The 17,996-nt window shown below is 35.0% G+C and overlaps 1 protein-coding gene across 1 annotated transcript in view; it reads right to left on the reverse strand.

Moving 5' to 3' along the window:
• Positions 1–17,996, reverse strand: part of DOCK4 (dedicator of cytokinesis 4) — a 218,982-nt gene that overhangs the window by 36,035 nt on the left and 164,951 nt on the right. The window contains exons 27-32 of the mRNA XM_053942036.1: positions 15,125–15,219; positions 7,753–7,828; positions 6,114–6,214; positions 5,400–5,458; positions 3,153–3,301; positions 1,500–1,585 (exon numbers count right to left, since the gene is read on the reverse strand). Of these exons, the coding sequence (XP_053798011.1) occupies positions 1,500–1,585; positions 3,153–3,301; positions 5,400–5,458; positions 6,114–6,214; positions 7,753–7,828; positions 15,125–15,219 (566 nt within the window). The remainder of the gene's footprint in view (positions 1–1,499; positions 1,586–3,152; positions 3,302–5,399; positions 5,459–6,113; positions 6,215–7,752; positions 7,829–15,124; positions 15,220–17,996) is intronic.

Consider the following 17,996-nt stretch of genomic DNA (forward strand, 5'->3'; position numbering starts at 1 on the left):
TGAACACTTACTCCGAAATTTCCCAGAGTTTAGATTTAACTTCTGTTATACCATGACAGAAACCACAAGTATACTGATGCTGTGAGACATTTTGCAATTTAAATTGCCATGACTATGTTTTCGGCAATTAGATTGATAAAGGCTCTCAGCATTTTTCACTGTATCATGTTTTACATTCCCCAGTTGAAATCTAACTCAAAACCATAAAAAAATTTGGAACTGTATTTGATACCTGTATGTTTCTTATAGAACTTTAAGTTATTTCAGTGATAGACACACTGATGTATTTTACATAGGCTTCATTTTATAATTGGAGCTTTTCCTTAAATGACTTAATTTTATGGTTAGAATTTGTATTACTAAAATATTGAAAACATCTTACCTTTTATTATCTTTACTCAGATTATGAAAATGTCATGAATATTTACAGGAAAGTTCTGCTTTAGCATACTGTACTGCTGTTCACTATTATTCATTCAATTCCATACTATTCTGCCTATTTTTTACCTTTGCTTCTCTACACAATAAATATTTAAAAACTCTATTTTTTTAAACTCAATACAATTACAGATTAATAAGTGTTTGCTGTTTTCAGACTCCAAGACCTGACTATTGTTTTTTAACCAAAGACAAGATAGCTAAAAATAATACTTAAAGAAGAAAGAATGATTAAGAAACTATATTAAGAAGAAAAAATAATGCATTCAGTAGAACTGAAGAAAACACAGCAGCTTGGAATCCTGAAGAAGAACAATACATCTCCTACTAAAATAAACACATCAGAAATAAGAGAAATCTTTTACTTTGGTGAAATTGAGCTCTGAGGAACAACAGAAACAGAGTCCAGTGAGTTATTTTGCACTTGTACTCTGTGACAATCATTTCTTTCAATCACTGGAAAAATTTATGCACAACTTTAGGGACTTCAGCATTATCATTAGCTTTTCCTATTAGATTTAAGTGACGTGCCATTTATTAAAAAGCACTAAAAGCTTAGCCAGTAATTTACAAAAAAAATTTGAAACAAATAATCTTATCTGAATAAACACAATTGTTTATATCAAACAGGAAATCAGCAAGTGACATTACTCAGAGGAGTACAAGTTCGTAGCAATAGAAAATCACTTATTAAATGCTTTGTTGAATTGTCATGCCTTCTTTTCAAAATGCTCCATCTGAGCTCTACCTGCACCGTATGTAATTATGAAGCATTTCTTGCTTTTCTGATTTTAAAATTAGTAGGTAGAGAAAGAGAATGTTCTGTGATATAACAGATTTATCCTTTCCCAATTATAGCTGTATGCAAGAAGTACTGCCAGACTTTACAGATGCTATACAACACCATGAAACATTTTATTCTTCAGATTTTAAGGAAACAAAAAAAATAAAAAGAAAAAATTAGCATCACAACTGGTTTAAACATTACTTCTCTACAAAGACATTAGCATCTGATACAACCAATTGAACTCAAGGAATTATAAGATAAACATATTACTCACATACTGTTGAAGAGCTCTCGGTATGTTTCATCACCTTTACCTTCTGACATTAGGCTGTCCAATTTGTCAATCAGCTTTGCTTCCACCTGCAACATATAAGTGTGGTGTAAACAGATTCTTTTTCCTTTAATGAGATCAGAGAAAACGGAGGGGAAGATCTGGTTTTATGTAAGAGACTTTGATAAATGCATATTTTAGAATTATTGGTCAATCATGTGATAAGTCACCTCATCTTTTTGAGGCTGTTATAATTCCCAAGGTTTGTAGGGCTTTCTTTTTTTTTTTTTTTTGGTGGTTTTTTTTTTTTTTTGGAGGGAGGGAGGAAGCTAATTTAAATTGAGCAACGTGACTTTAAAACTACAGGCTGAGTAGCATTTGCTGCTGCTAAGGCAGCTATCTATTTATGGAGTCAGAGGAAAAGCACAGAGCCCAGATAAATTGCCTGAATTCTCATTGCAAGGCTGTAAGCATAAGCTATTTTCTTAGACTGAAATAAAAATACAATCTTCTCCTACCTGCACCCCATTCTTTATAATTTAATATACATAAATGTCTGCACTGTTCAGAATACTTGGGAGCTCAGACTCTCCCAACACTCTTACCTGCCAGTGTATTTCATTAGGAAGCAAATTTCCGGGACTTACATATTAGCTATCAAAAAAACTTGGTGGTTAAGAAAATCTGATGGCTAATGATTCCTCCAATGCATGTTTTTAAGTGCATTGATTATAAAAAAATATAGAGGTGATGCTACACTGTGTATTTATATTTCAAACTCCCTTTTTATCAGTAATATATTAACAATCATAAATCTCAGGGAGAAACCAAGCTGTTGTAATTATTTTATTACAGAATAAATCTATTACAATTTACACTTAAAACCAAGCTGAAAAGACAGAGTAGCAGAACAAGTGGATTTTCTTCCTTCTCACTCCTTGTTAACATTTCTGTAGTAATTTTTAACAATAAGCTTATATACTGATAGTGAAAAGCTGCCTACTTACATCAACTGCATTACTCTTGTTTTTAATAGTTTGGTTTGTGTTTTAGATGCAGCTCCCACCCTAAGCATTATGATTGCCTGGGAGTAATTAAAATACTTCTACTTTCCTTCATTTTGAAGCAGCAGGAAGGAGGGCACTGAGAATGGTTTGAGGCAGTCTGAAAGAACTGAGTGGGAGCTGAGGGAGCAGATGGCATTCTTGGTCGTTCCTTCCTAGCCCATTAAGAATGTGTTTGAGCAACAAGAATACTTGGATCTTTACTAAAGAACATCTGGTCTTTTTCCATAGAAACCAGAATGGAAGCTGGTTGAATCCTATCTAACCAGCAGTCTGCACCACTGTAAAGCAGAGGTGAAAATCCACCCCAACAACCTTGTGGAAAACAACTTAAGTTTTGTTCTTCACTTCAGCAGGCCATGGATTTTATTCCTCATCTCACATAACTAACATGATAGTATTAATTGGAGAATCTTACTAGCCCTGCAAAGAGAAAAAAAGGGAAAGCCCTTGTAATCCCTCTTCAACGGGCAGAGTTGTGGGTATCTTCTCCACCGTGAACCACCAACAGAACTCCAGGTTCAAGTCCACTAGGACTCTATGGAGTGCTTTATATTCAGTCTTGTTTTATAAACAGCTTCACACAAAGTACCTGTTTAAAGTTGCCACTTCGTCTTTGCTCCCAATCCATCATGTCATGGAAAATAGGAATCATTACATTCCTCAGGTCTGGCTGAGGGATCAAGGTCACTTCCAGGAAAGGGCCAATCAATGCTGGAATAAAGTGAAGCTTGTGTTCCCCTAAAATGAAAATGAACATAAACTCAAATGTGAATTGGGTGTCCTGTGAGTTATCAAGCAATCCAAATGCTGTCTGAAGAATGAAAAAAGAGCATTTTAAATGCCTATTGTTTTTTGGTTTGTTTTTTTTTTAATCCCAAAAAATGAAAGCTATAGACAAATGAAGAATATAAGGCCAACATAATTTATCAGATTTTATTATGCACTACTGAGTTCAGAAGTGACAGTGGGTTAGCTGTATCTGAAGTTAATCCTCCAGCAAGATAACAAAGACAGACAAAGCACTCTCTCTGCATTTCATTTATATTTCACAGGAATAATTTGGTTTCTAAGCTCTACATCCTGGTCTTTACAAAATGGCTAACTGTCTAATATTCTGTGCTCATCCAAAAGAGGTAAGTACTTTGATTTTTACCTATCTTTAGTTTTGCAAGCATAGAAATGGAAATATGTGTTTGAATTGCAGGAAAATGAAAATGTGACACAGCTGTTCTCAAAACAACTTGCTTTAAAATCAGTTCTAAAACACCTATTATCTCACCACATTCCACTTAAAAAAAAAATTAAGTCCTTGTCAGGAAAGCTAGAAATGGCAGAAATGACATACAATAAACACTGACCATTCAGTTTCAGTTTTCCACAAGTAAGACTTCTGATAACCTCAAAATGAAGGGATTATTAATCAGGATGCATTGATTTTCCAAGCTAGGAATTTATTTACGTCCAGCCTACCTCTGGATATTCCAGGGGCATGCACCCCTGCTTGCTGCTGTGTTCAGTGTTTGAGTTTGTACAAAGGAAAACAAGAACTCCCTTTTCTGGAAACATCCTAGAATGCTTATCCCTATGAAAGCAAAGTGACTGCACAAGGATCAAGGCTTAGGAGACAATGACTCTTACCGCTGCAAGAACTGTAAAATGCTGACCAGCATAACACCAATTGAAATAAATATCCTAGCACTTGGACATATTACCAGATAAGCTCCATATTGTGTCCTAAAAACTCACCCTTACTGAAAGGCATAATTTGCCTGCATCCTAAGGTTCTGTTGAGCAGAGAACAACATGAGTGGGGAGGTGATGCACACTAAGGTGTAAATGCAGGAATGAGATGAGATCTGGGAGCATATCCTTGATATACCAGTTCTGAAATACCCATCATGTATCCATGTAATGTCTTAGTGAGTCAGCAATACTAAATATTGCAAATAAGTAAAATATGCTACTTTTCAGATGTTAACAAGATACTAATAAGAAAATATTTCTTATTTTGAACATGTCTTTTAGTACAAGTTGAGTTGAAAGACCAGTTTTTTGCAATTACATATCTTGTTGGGGAAAAGATTGATAGAACTGAAATTACAGTATCTCAGAAATCACTGATGATGGTTGCTGTATCTGTAATAAGCCCTCTGATGAAGTGAATATTGAATAACTAAAATATAAAGATGACAAACATAGTGTCCAAATCTTCTACTCACTTCTTATTTTTTTCCCAAACAACGTTCAACTGCATTTCTCTGACACTCATAATTTCAAACAGTTTGCACAATTATTGCTCAAAAATATAAATGCGTTCCAAAGTTTATATTCAAGCATGTACTTTTTCTATGTTGTCCAAAGTCTCATTTATACATTAGTCACTGACTTGTTTATGTCTTTATATTTTAGTGCAACTAAGACTTCAGAGAAGACTTGATGCAAATCCAGGATCTCAGGAGACCTCCAGAATTAAGACATGTCTTGTCCTTAAACAATTTGACAACAGGAATAAAAATAAGAACCTAAGTATATTTCAATGCATAAAAATTCTGCCCAAAAGAAGTAGTACTTTCTTTATTTTCTCTGATGGCATTTTCTCGGTTGTCAGTGAAGAAAAGAGGATGAGGCAGCTACAGTATCAAGACACAGAAAGCTGAGCTTAGCGATAAAGAAGAAAATTATAGATGACAAACTTTTTCCTAAACTTGAATCAAGACTTCATATCTTGAACATAATTATCAACAACTCATCTATCACTGGAAGTATATGTAATAGGCAAAGAACTAAAAATTTGCTTTCATTTTATGAGTTATTGATGATGTGTTTAATCACTTACCTAAATTTTGCCACATGCTGAAGATTTCACATCCCATTGTCACCCGCATGTCACCATATCTGCAGTGTATTAAAAAATAAGGCAAGAAAGCGAAAGATAATTTAAGAAATTCAAGTTCATATGCCATTCTGTGACATTATTAAATGAAATGCCTCATTTGTAGTCTAAAAAAAAAAAACTTTGAAAGTGATGGTTTCTCCCAAGTGTTTTGCTCTTTTGATTGTACCCAGCTAAAACTGGATTCCTAAACCCAGTGTTTTTTTTTAAAATATTGTCAAAATTCTACACATCAGTAACACAGCTGTGAAGCAAAACTTATTTTTTGCCATAACATGCTCCAGTTCACTCTCTGAGAGCAAATAGTTTTGCTCTAGCTTAAAGAAATACAATTAATTCATACAGACAATACTGCAGTGCCTGGCAGAAACTCCTGAACAAGTCTGAGTTGACTTAAGCATTCACTAGCAATGAATGGTTCTTTTGCTCCCAGTGTGTGAACCAGTTTAGGCACTCATATGAAGTTATTTACATACACTTATATGAAGTTATTGGCACTGAATACCTGTACAAAGGGCCAGAACCAATTCTTGTTCTAGTCAGTGTACATACTGTTCTGTTTTTCTTTTGGTGGGTACTTTTGCAACCTCCAATGGCTTGCATTTTGAGAAATTTTAAATCTATTACAGTTTTCTACAAGCTGATAGCAATACTTACTTTTCTAAAACCTTTTTCTTCTTGGAAGGTGTGAACATCTCCAGTTGCAGACATAACTGGTTTATAAAAATGACAGCAAGAAAAAAGTAGGAATCCCATATCTACAATAAGCATATGGCATGTGGTTATTTCATTTTCTCAGTACAATTTATGATTGCTCAAGATGCAAAATTTCAAATCGCAGCCCTTGTTTCAGTCTCAACTGATGAATTACTCAACCTGCTTTAGATTAAATTTCTGTGACTCAAAATATACTTTTCACCAACCCCAAGATGTTTGGCAGAAATACATCTATCTACATATCCTACATCTCAAAATGCAAAAGTTTCAAAGTTACAGATTGGGTTTTTTCATCCCTCCAAATCAAAAAGCCTTACTTTTGGAAAGTTTCTTTTGGATATATTGAAACAGAAAACTACAGAATTTATGCCTTTAAGTCCAAAACCCAAAAAATTCTGACACCTCAAAAGCTATCACACAACAGGACTGACATTCTCTGTCCATCACTCTATATATTGTTTGCAAGTCTCACTTGCTGCAGCCTTCACTGGACAAAACTAAAGCCAGGTTTTGTTAAGATATTGCAAATATACGGATGCTTTGTGCTCATGCTTTATGAATCAGATATTGAATATGCTACTTAGAAGACATGGAGACAAAATTAAAGTGAAATACTAATTATTATAACCCAATTATAGATGCTCCATGACTGGAAGTCTAGAGGGAGCCCTATTTCAGACCCTGCAGTTCAGCAGGACAGTGATAACATTGCTAATGAAGTCTAAGGGACAAAAAGGCCTTGTCTATAGAAAATTTTTATCAGTTTTAGCCTCTGAACTTGCATAAATTCATAAAGAAGAGATTTCCTCATGTTCAGTTAAGTAGATAAATTTGCATTCATGCCAATTTATCTAAGCCTGGATTTTCAGAGAAGCATCCACAACCCTGCTGGAAGTCAACAGGAACTCAGGGTCTTCTCTAGGAAGGACATTCTGCACTTTTCATGATGCAGTAGTTGGACTAACATCTCTTGGTTGGGCAGAATATTCATTCAGGTTTGTTTCCATGGAAATGTGTCTTTTCAGACACATTCCTAGATCTTCTCCTCTGAATCCTAAAAGCATAATCTGTATTCACAATTTATTATAAATGCAGTATCTCACTATATGAGGTATGTACTAACATATTTAACTACATTCACCATGAAGTGTCATAATTTTATAATTTAAACTATGCAGCATGTTAATTGGTCTGAGAGAAATTACAAAAATATAAATCTGCATTTTATATAAATCTGCATTGATTAAAAAAATGAAATACTTTTTCTTTCTGCAATAACTGAAAAACCAAGCTAAATAATTTCATTAGTTTTTATGATCCAAGAAACTGCTACGCAAAAATCCCAAATAAGCAGTCTAACAAAGAGGCTCAAATAATAAAATGAAAAATAAGATGAAATTAAAAATCCTCACAGCACTCATTTTTAGGATAGCCCTGGTATTTAAGAAAAAAAATGCCTCTGAGCACTTGAAATTGCTGATTTTGTACATATTCTAGCTATTTAGATGCTGGAGCTAAGTTTAATAACCACCAAGCCACAGAATGATGTAGGAGCTACTGCATCTATTTTTTACCCTACCTTGTAATCAAAGTTTTCATTTAAGAAGTTTTTACGAAGGGCATCAGAAAGGTACAAGACTGTAGTAATGATCACACTGGGAAGAAAAGAATGAAAAAGACAGGAGTTTTCATTGAGTGGAAATTCATATTTAATACTCAAAGCAGGACAATTTTCCAGTGAAGAAATAGACGTAATGTGTCTGGTGGCATTAAATAATACATTTTCAACACACCATATAAATACCTAAGATCTATTGACAGAAAACATGCCCATTAAGATAACAAAGAGTGCTGAAAGAACAAGTACTGAAAATAGACATTCTATATAGAATATAATTGATCAAGACCAATCATAAACTTTGTTCTGAAAATAATTATGATTTCAGATTTATTACACATCTTATCTTAATCGTATTAATATACACAGTTGTATAATTGTTTTCAGATTTCTTGGTATTGAAAATATGTGCATATAGATGATAAATATAAAATATCTAGTAAATGCCAATATTCAACCTTGACATCCCTATGGATAAAAAATCTTTGTAATGACAACAGATAAATGCGAAACTGCATGAGCTCTGAGAGAAGGATCTGCTTCAAAAGATCTCTATGCTGTGTGTTGTAAAAAGTCATACATTACACTGCATTTACACTTGCATGAATTATAATAATTTATCTTAAATAAATATATACGACCAAGATCCTCTCACAGTTGTTGTCACAAGAGGTCAATGATGGCTTTGTTTATTGTAGCAACCAACTTTGGTAACATACAGAAATAGAACATCTTTTGAGATAATTTAAATACACCTAATTTCAGTGGTTCAAACCTGAAACTAACCTCTTCAGCACTCTTGTCTGCCAACATATTTAGTCAAACTAGAAATTCCTGTAAAGCATTAACTTATTTTTGAAAATAGTCAGAAGTGAATACTTATGGAGAGAAAAAAAGATAAACACAGAATGATCTTTCTGCTGTTATGTATTTTACAACAATCAACTGTTTAAAGATCTTCTCAGAAAAAAGGTTGTATCTACACATTTCATTTAATTACCATCTCTCTATTATTAATACATTTAGTTCTTTGAACATAGTTCTTGACCAGCATGTTGCTACAACACTAAAATATGTTTCCCTTTCTATATTTTTGACTTCATTTTTTTTACTATTTTTTTGCAACGTATTCAAGACAAAAAGATTGTTAAGAATAATAACAGCAATATATATATTTCAAGGTTACAATAGTTTTCATTTTTACAACACTGGAGAATTAAATGTTAGCCAACCCACCTAGGATATAAACTATATTTTTCTTCCAGCACTTTGGACAGTTTTCACAATTATAAATAAAAATTGGCTATCTACAATTTAACATATTAGTAGTTCAAATATTTGCTTCCATCCTTCTACTTTTAAAATTACTACCCCTGCCAAACTCTACCTTCTTGTTTGATGTGCCTGAACACCCATAACAGCCAGTTCTGAGACTGTTTTTAGAACAGTGCTTGAGTCTCAAGTTTCATTTATTCCTATTCCATTGCTCAAGTGTATTTTCATACATATTATATTCTCAAGGATTACACTGTAACTTCTCTGTCCAAGTAGTGTTCCATCCACTCATCAGTAAGTTAACCCCACTTTTTCACCAATGGAGAGTTACAGCCTGTGTACAGCACTTGCTGTTGCAGCATGGAAGACAAAGTGAAACGTTAATAAAATGCAGTATAAGGAAAGGTAATAATCAAGGCATGGATAAGAAAAGAGCCCTGTCATTCTTCTTGTTGTGCATGATTTAATTCAAGGTTCATATGCTTCACAGAATGGAAATAGTTTGTATATTTTAGGAAAACATTCTGGTAGAAAAAGTCAGTTTATCAGAATTTATGAAACTTCCATCTAAGTTTAAAGTAATAAATCCCTGAAAACTGCACTCAAGAGAAAATTCCACAAGATCCATAACCATACTGCCAAGTTTACATGACATAGTTCTATTTATGTCTGAGACAATTCCTTTCTTGCTACATTTCTTCCATGGCAGGTGAAACTGAAAAGAAAGATCTGCTTCAATTCTTATGAAGTGAATAAAGTAGACAAATGCAACTTTTCAAATATTTTTTTAAGAATTTTCCTGAGATAACAGAATAATTGCAATGCAAGTATTTCTTCCTGCAGGGAACTTAGGTTTCATTTATTTGATAAGCCAAAGAAATGATATGGATTAGTTGATAAAATGTGGGTCTCTAACATGAGAGGGTATGTTGTAGATTAAAAAAAACTCTCAAAACACCAGATGCAACTCACAAGGTTGAAGACATTGTTTTTGACCCACCATCTGTTATTCTGAATCTACAACAATCTAAAATCAGGTAGAACAGAAAACAAGTTAAGGGTGAGGATGCTCATATACAAAAAAAAAAAAAGCAAAAATGCACAAGGCAGAGGCAGCAGCCAGAGGACAGCTGCCTGATTCAGTACAGTACTCACATTCCAAGTTGATTCCCAGCCAGTGATAGCCAAACAACAACAACATTCATTTGAAATCCATCTGAGTATCAAACTATAAACTACTGAGTTTGTGACAGGACTTGCTTTTCTTCCTCTTACCACCTGCCACATATTTGTTCAGAATGCCTGTTTTACAGGAGAAAACCCTCTACTTTTAGCCACTAAGTTATTCTGGACTCATACACAGGATGCTAACCCAGTGTCTGGTAAGGCCATTGTTGATGGAATGGCTTTTCCATCAAATTTTCAGAGCAAATCTTTCTGCAATAAGCTGTTTGAAAAATCCAGAAGTTCAACAACTGTTTACTGCCTGGGCTATGCTCTGGCAACTTGGCTTTTGCCTGGACAGCCAGTGACAGAAAATGAAAGCTTTCCTTTTCCATGCTGATATAGGACAAATGTATAACATCACCTTCTCATTCCATTCTTTGCTATTTCAGAGTGAAATAATCCCAAGGACAGAGGTATTCAAACAGAAAAAAAAATTCTTTCTAATTTCATAAAGAATTGAAATAAACCTTGAATCATGCTTATGTGTACGTATCTATTGTTATACGTTTATGAGCTTATTTATATATGCATGCCTATGTATAAATTTTTTTTGTGAAGGACTGAATGCCAGGCTTAGTTGCTAGCAACATTTTGCATTACATAAAAGCAAAAATTTGTTAGCAACACTATGTATTACATAAAAGCAAGAATTTTTGTTCATTGTAGGAGTCTCAGACACCCACACCATGGGAGCTAACGGGATTCTTTAGAGCAGCCATTATGATGACACTAATGCTGATTTGATACCTTCACTTGCTGTGTATTCCATTAAAGTTACTTTTATAATAATAATAGGAATAATAATAATAATTCAGCCATTACTGAATTTTATAACCAAAAGGATTCACTGCTTAAAGTCCTTATGCCCAGCTGTCAGTGGATACATTTGAAATTTCAGTGTAAGCAACATATTATATAAACCTTACTTTACAGATCAATTATTTTACCATAAATAATACTATTTGTACATCTATTTGTTTGTTTATATCATTCAAATTGACGGTTGGATGACCTAGCATCTCTACCATTAAGCAGAATGCTGAAAGGCTACACATAGTTAATTACACAGAGATCTTGAAAATTAAAGCTTCTTGTATACCAAGACCAGCAGAAAATTAGTTCTTTGTTCAATGACACATAGGCATTATGAATATCAAAGATTTGCTCAGCAACTAGTTGAAGCTCCTTTGCTTTCCAAGTCCCTCCTCAACTGTTAATAACATGACATACCTGAGTCTGTTAACTGTTTTCAAAAGATGCCAGGCAAATAAAGTATTAGACAAGTCATTCTTCCCCTAACCTTAAGGTAACTGAAGCCAGTGACCATTATACAGTGATTTCCAGTTGAAACTGTGAAGGTCTTCTCCAGAAGCTTCAATTTTAGTCAGGCATATTTTGCTATAAAATTTAGTACTTCTCTCTGGCACTAGGCAGCTGATTCAGACATCATCTTATATTATGTGGTGCTCCTCTGCAGTTACAAATAGAAGCTAGATACTATCTAGTTGATGTAGAAAGAAAGTCTACTTCTAGAATGAAAGAAATTAAAATAATATTTTCCATAGTAAACATAAAGCCATATTTGTCACTCAGTAGTAAAATCCATGTTAGAAATATTAAATAACCATAAGTAATTATTTTGCTTTCCTGCCTTCCTGAGCTGATTAGCTCAGATATTACAGAGTTATGAAGGTTTAAACAGAGTTATTTCTGTCTTTCTGCTCAACTGTTAGAAGCTAAGGATGTTTTTGCATGTTCTCTTTCCATTACAAAGTACAATTCAAAAAATCCATTTCTCTGCTTTAGTGCTAAATTTGCCTTTTTAAATATTACCTTATTTCTCAAATTTTAGAAATCAATTAATACTTTCACACATTAATACTTTCACACGTTGGGCATCAGAACACTCAGAACTATAGATCATACATGTGTCATCATGAAACATCTTAGTTTCTGGACAGTTACAGATTTGACTTCTTGAGCTCATAGTGTCTTCTGGTTTTGGTGGGTTTTTTAAATTTCACAGACAGCATCCAAGTATCAGATGCTACATAATTACTGAAAACATTGCAACTAGAAAGAAGAAAAACCCCTAGGAGCCAGGGGGCAGTGATATTTTTATTTTGTATATTTTTATAAAATATACAAAATACAATATACAAAATATTGTATATTGTAAGAATTATGGCATTTTAAGACTTAGAAATATTTCAGGCAATTCTAGTTTGCATACATAAATAAGAGGGGAAAAAAAAGTATTTTCTTCCCCAGGAAAAGCTTATTCCTTGAATATATCCTTGCTAAAACTTATTTCTTCCCTAGGCTCAGACAGGCTAAATCTCTCTTCCTTTAAATATCAGACAGTTTGAATTCTTATATCAGTTTAGGGACAGGGAGAAAACCAGTGCTGCTGTTGGTGTGATGGCAGTGATGGGTGGTGTGACAACACACACACTGCCTTCAGGTGAGCTACAGTCTCACAAGTGAAAGGCCAGACAGATCAGAAGGCAGCCATGGGATACAGGAAACACAGCACCAGGTTTATTCCTGGGAAGCAGAAGTTTGAAATACCCAGACTGTTACTGGACCACTTAATTCTGCTCTTAAAAAGATGGGCTACACCTTCTAGCTTTTTCTTTTAGACATGAATGGAGCAGAGAGTTCAAGAAGTTCTGCCTTCAGTTCTAAGAGTCTCAGATCCCTGGAAGTGCTCTGGCTGATGAAGTGAAGCTCAGGAAGAACAGCTCACTCCTCTCTGTGGGGCAGGCAGTGCCTTAATTTTGCATCCTGCCTCTAGGCTTTTTTTTTTTTTTTTTTTGCACTTAAAGATTTTGGGCTGGAACAATTCTAGCAAAGCTACTACTCTGTGCTTTTGAACACCTTGAGGAAGCAGTCACTGCCCCTGCAGTGAGGTACATGAGGTAAGGGAAGAAGTTTCTATTCAGAAACAGCCTGGAAAAACTACTTATCTGAAGCTGATGAGAGGGCAGAAGCAGAGTTTCCTTTCTGCTGCCTTAAAAAGGAACAGAATAGGAACATAGGAATAATGAGGCTTCAGCCTTCAGCACACATTTAAATACACCATTTCACAGCAAACTAGCACTTCGTCCACACAGGAACAAATTCTTAGCCAAGCAGTTATTGAAAGCTGAATTGGTAAAGATGTGCTTATAGCCCACTTGCTATAGTGGGCAAAAGTGCTTATGCAATTGTGTTATCAGGATCAATTAGCTGGTCTGATGAGCTCCTCGTGGCCAATCCCCACCAGCAATTATTGTCAGCTTCTGCCTATCTTCTTTGCCTGACAAAACTGGGCATAGACTCACCTCCTACATGGTCAGAAACAACATGATATGGATTAATAAAGGGAGATGTGTGATGGTTACTGAAATACTGGAGAAGAAAAGCGCTCTTTTTGCAGAACTTGGTATCATCTGAATATCACCAGCAATGTAACACGTCATGGTTACAGTGCCAAGGTCATTCCTAAACCTTAGTTCTGTACATGTCAGCTGTTGCAAAACCATCTGCCAAGCCAGCTTTTACTGGAATATATAAACATTTCTTAGATTATTTACTTTGTCTAAAATTTCCTATTTTTTTTCCTTCTTTCTTGTGTTTCACTGTTTATATCTTAAGCATAATTACCAGATGCAGGCTGGTATCAGTCATACCTTATTTAATATCGTACACAGAAACAAACAATCATATCTGTTCTTTAATTAGTAACTTTTTTTTCTGGAATTCAAACTTGAAAATATTAGCAGCACTGAGGTAATAAAAATGAACAAAAAATTGTTTCAAGTAATTACAAAGTTTGAACAAGTACTATTATGCTTGCATATCCATAGACACACATAACAAATACAGATCATAAACCCAAGTGTTGTTAAATTTAATTGTACCAATAACATTGCTACTAGGATTATGTACAGCACCACAAATTTAAATTCTCCTTGAAGCCAGAAGGCACAATGCAGACTAAAACTGAATTTCAATCAGGCATTACAGTATGTGTCATGAAAGTTTAAGTCAATCCTTCATTCTGGATTCCTAGGTCTGCCCAACACAATGCCCCTCCTCTGCTGACACTGATGTCTGTAAAACTGTGCTGATTGTTCAGCTGGGTTATCTGATCTAAAGCTAAGACTAAAAAAAGGGTAGGTGGTGATAGAGGTGAAATAAAACTTAATATATTGTTTCAGACCCGTTGTAATTACTTCTTAGAAATGCTGAGAACCCGGTTTCTTTAAAAATAAGGCCTGAGCAGAGAAAGAATGGCTGATGGGCACGTTTCATCTGAAAACCTCACTAAGCAGTGCTTAGTGCCTTTCATGACTGTTGCCTTGTGCTGCACCTCACTTTCCGATTAGTGATTTTTGTGACTTTTCTGACAAACACTAAATGAAAAAACATGCAAAAGCATCTTTAACAATATTACAGTTGATAATTTTTTCTTGAGAGCAAACAGATCTTTACCAACTCAGAATTTCAAGAAACAGATTTGAAAAGAAGTTCCTTAGAGACTTGTCATTTGTTACTTGGAAAACAAAGCTGTTGATGCTTTGCAGCTTTATTCTGTAAAAGTGTTTTTGAGTTTCCAGTTATATTTGCTGTCTAAATTTCAGAACAGAAAGAAGTACAGATTATATCATAAATCTGTGATATAAAAGAAGTGCAGAGATTTGAAATCTTAAATTAAGAAAAGTAAAACTGCAGCCAGCATTATTAAAAATACATTGAATTTTTATTGCATACATCATATAACTTTATTTTTATCATGATCTGTGCATACTACCTGTACTTTTTAATAACATTAAAAATGCCTTACTTGTTTGCAACCAAACGCATCACTGTCCAGTCTTTTGGGAACATCTCTGGTCGTATTAGTATCCGAAATACTGTGAAAATCTGTAGCAGGAAATCCTTTGGAAGGAAAAGAAGTAGTCATATGTCTTTGCTGCTTTAAAAAGAGGAGTGAGCTTTAAAATGTTGTAATCAGAGGGAAAAAAATAATTGTAGAAATAGCACAATTGCACTTATTTTCACCATAGATAAACCTCTGAATGCTTTTTCTTATTACTTCCCAAGAATTTTCAAATAGTGATTTAATCCTTTCTTCTTAAAATGATGAAAATAATATAACGTGCCATTTGATTGACAGCAATGCATAAAAGAAATGTCAAAGATGCATTTGGTTTCCACCCATACACTTCAACAAATGCAATGCTGAGAACAATTTGCAAATCAAAAAAGCACTTTACAAACACCAGAGAGTTCAGAATATCTCCTTAATCATGCCAGGATTTCATCACTTTCGAGATTCATTCTAAAAGCAGCAGATAGAGTGTAAGGACAATTTTGTCACTGACTTGACAAAGACCAGTGACTCCAGTAGAGTTGCCCAGGACCCATAGGTGGTAGTGCAGCTGGCTGGCTGTGTGCAGGTCACTTAACTTTCTGCGTCATCTGCTGGATCTGAAAAACCAGTCAACACCTCTGAGCTACTTTGTAGAAATGTAGAAAGCACTGCCTGAAAGCTTTTAGCATTATCATCACCTATGTCATGTAACTCTCTAATAAATAATGAAACTATTCCTCTCAGCACATGTTTTTTTTCAGTTTTTATTTTCACAAATAAAACTAATAACAAGGAACCATCTTGATCATGTACGGTACTGCCAGTATTCTTTCCGTATGAAAATCGAGCAGTTGACAACACGAAGAGCATGCGGCAAGTGATATAAACATATCTAAGAGAATCAGTGCAGTACGTGACCTTGAAATGTTTCATATTCATTCTGCCCACATCATTTGTAGAGTTACACCGAAACACAGATGAGATGAAGATACAAATAATTTTGAACACCAAAATATATTCTCAAGAGCATTTATCAAAGTGTAGATGACAGGCATTGCACAACAGATGTCTTTCATTAGAGAATCACTGTGAAGGGGGACGAATACAGGCACTGGGTAAGGCAGATGAGACCCCCACACCCACCCACCAGAGAAGATTACATAAAAGAGACAACCTGTTTTCTGTGCAAGATGCCAAAAAATATCTGTATTAAAGAGTATAAATGATACTGCAGATAACATACTGTTTGAATGCAGGTGACCAGCTTTACAGATAAACAAGTACCTACCTCTACGAACAATACAGTTATGCCAGGCCATTTCTCTATAGGTTGCACCTGGTATTTAAGTGCCTTTTTATTTTGCAGAGGTTACCTCCCTCCCCTGTGAGTGACCCCACAGCTCTGAGCCATAATCCCAACAACATGGCAATAGTTTGAACATTGCTGCATATCACTTCACATGTTCAATAACATCCCAGATTCTTCCATATTCCCTTTTTATCTTGGTGGTCCAGACACAATTAATGTTTCTGACATTAGTGATCTCAGGAGTGGACTGCAGAACTAAAGAGGCCAAATGGCTGTTATTGGGAAACCATAAAACCATGCGGTGGTATAAAGATTTAAAACCCAAGGGCTGTGCGAGGCGGAAACATAGTACCTTTGAGATAGCTTGTTCAAAAGTCTTAAAAATAACAGTCAGGAAGATCATATGTACTTCATTTCTTTGGGTAACTAGGCTAGAATCAGAATACATCTTTTATTCCAAGCAAACTTTAAAACAAAGCAAATGTAGACACTGACATTAAATTTTGAAACATTAATACCAGGATAATTATTTCTAATTTTCACTGAAAAAAATAGAAAATTGTGTCATCAATGTAGCAATATTAGCTCCGAAACATAGATTTAGTAACAGATTTTAACATTTAAAAAACATTTTTGCCGGCAGTATAAGTGAGCTAACATTTGGTTGACTCAGTACAGATAGAATTAATGTCTCATATGTCTTCTATCTTAAAAGACAAAAAGGAAGTAATTTTGTCTTCTACATACTCTAAATACCATTTCTTAATATTTCTACTTAGTGTAGATAAGGTCTAGTCCTATTTGTAATATAATACAAGATATTATCTTATTAGTAGTACTAAATTAGTAGTACTTATTTAGTAGTATTAAATTAGTACTAAACTAAAATGTTTAGTACTAATTCACACTACTTAAATAACTTCACACCTGAACGATGGGATGCCATCCAGAGAGACCTGAACAAGCTCAAGAAGGAAGCTGGTGGAAATGCCATGAGTTTTAACAGGACCAAATGCAAGGTGCTGCTGCTGGGTCGGGGCAACCCCTGTATCACCCCCGGCTGGGGAAGGAACAGATCCAGAGCAGCCCTGCCAAGAAGGACTTGGGGTGCATGAGAGGCTGCACATGAGCAGGCAAAGTGCCCTCCCAGCCCAGAAAGTCAATTGTATCCTGGGCTGCATCAAGAGCAGCGTGGGCAGCCAGTCAAGGGAGGGGATTCTGCCCCTTCTCCACTCTGGTGAGACCCACCTGGAATGCTGCATCCAGCTCTGAGGCTTCATTGGATCTCTTGGGGTACACCTATAAAGCATTTTCATTTGGGTCACTTTGAAGCTAATTGCATGATGTTCCACTGCTTTGATTCATGCTGTTGGATTATCAGACTACATGGTATCAAGGTTTTGTAGAGCATCCAGAGTGCCAAATGCCAATAAGAAAGAGGATTGTTCCACAGTGAGCTGTTAGTTCCTGGGCAACTCATCCATTCCTTGGCCACTTCCTTTCCCAGATCTTCTTTGCTCCACTGCTTTCTTA

This window comes from Vidua chalybeata, chromosome 5 (genome assembly GCF_026979565.1).
Source record: "Vidua chalybeata isolate OUT-0048 chromosome 5, bVidCha1 merged haplotype, whole genome shotgun sequence".
NCBI classification, from domain to species: domain Eukaryota; kingdom Metazoa; phylum Chordata; class Aves; order Passeriformes; family Viduidae; genus Vidua; species Vidua chalybeata.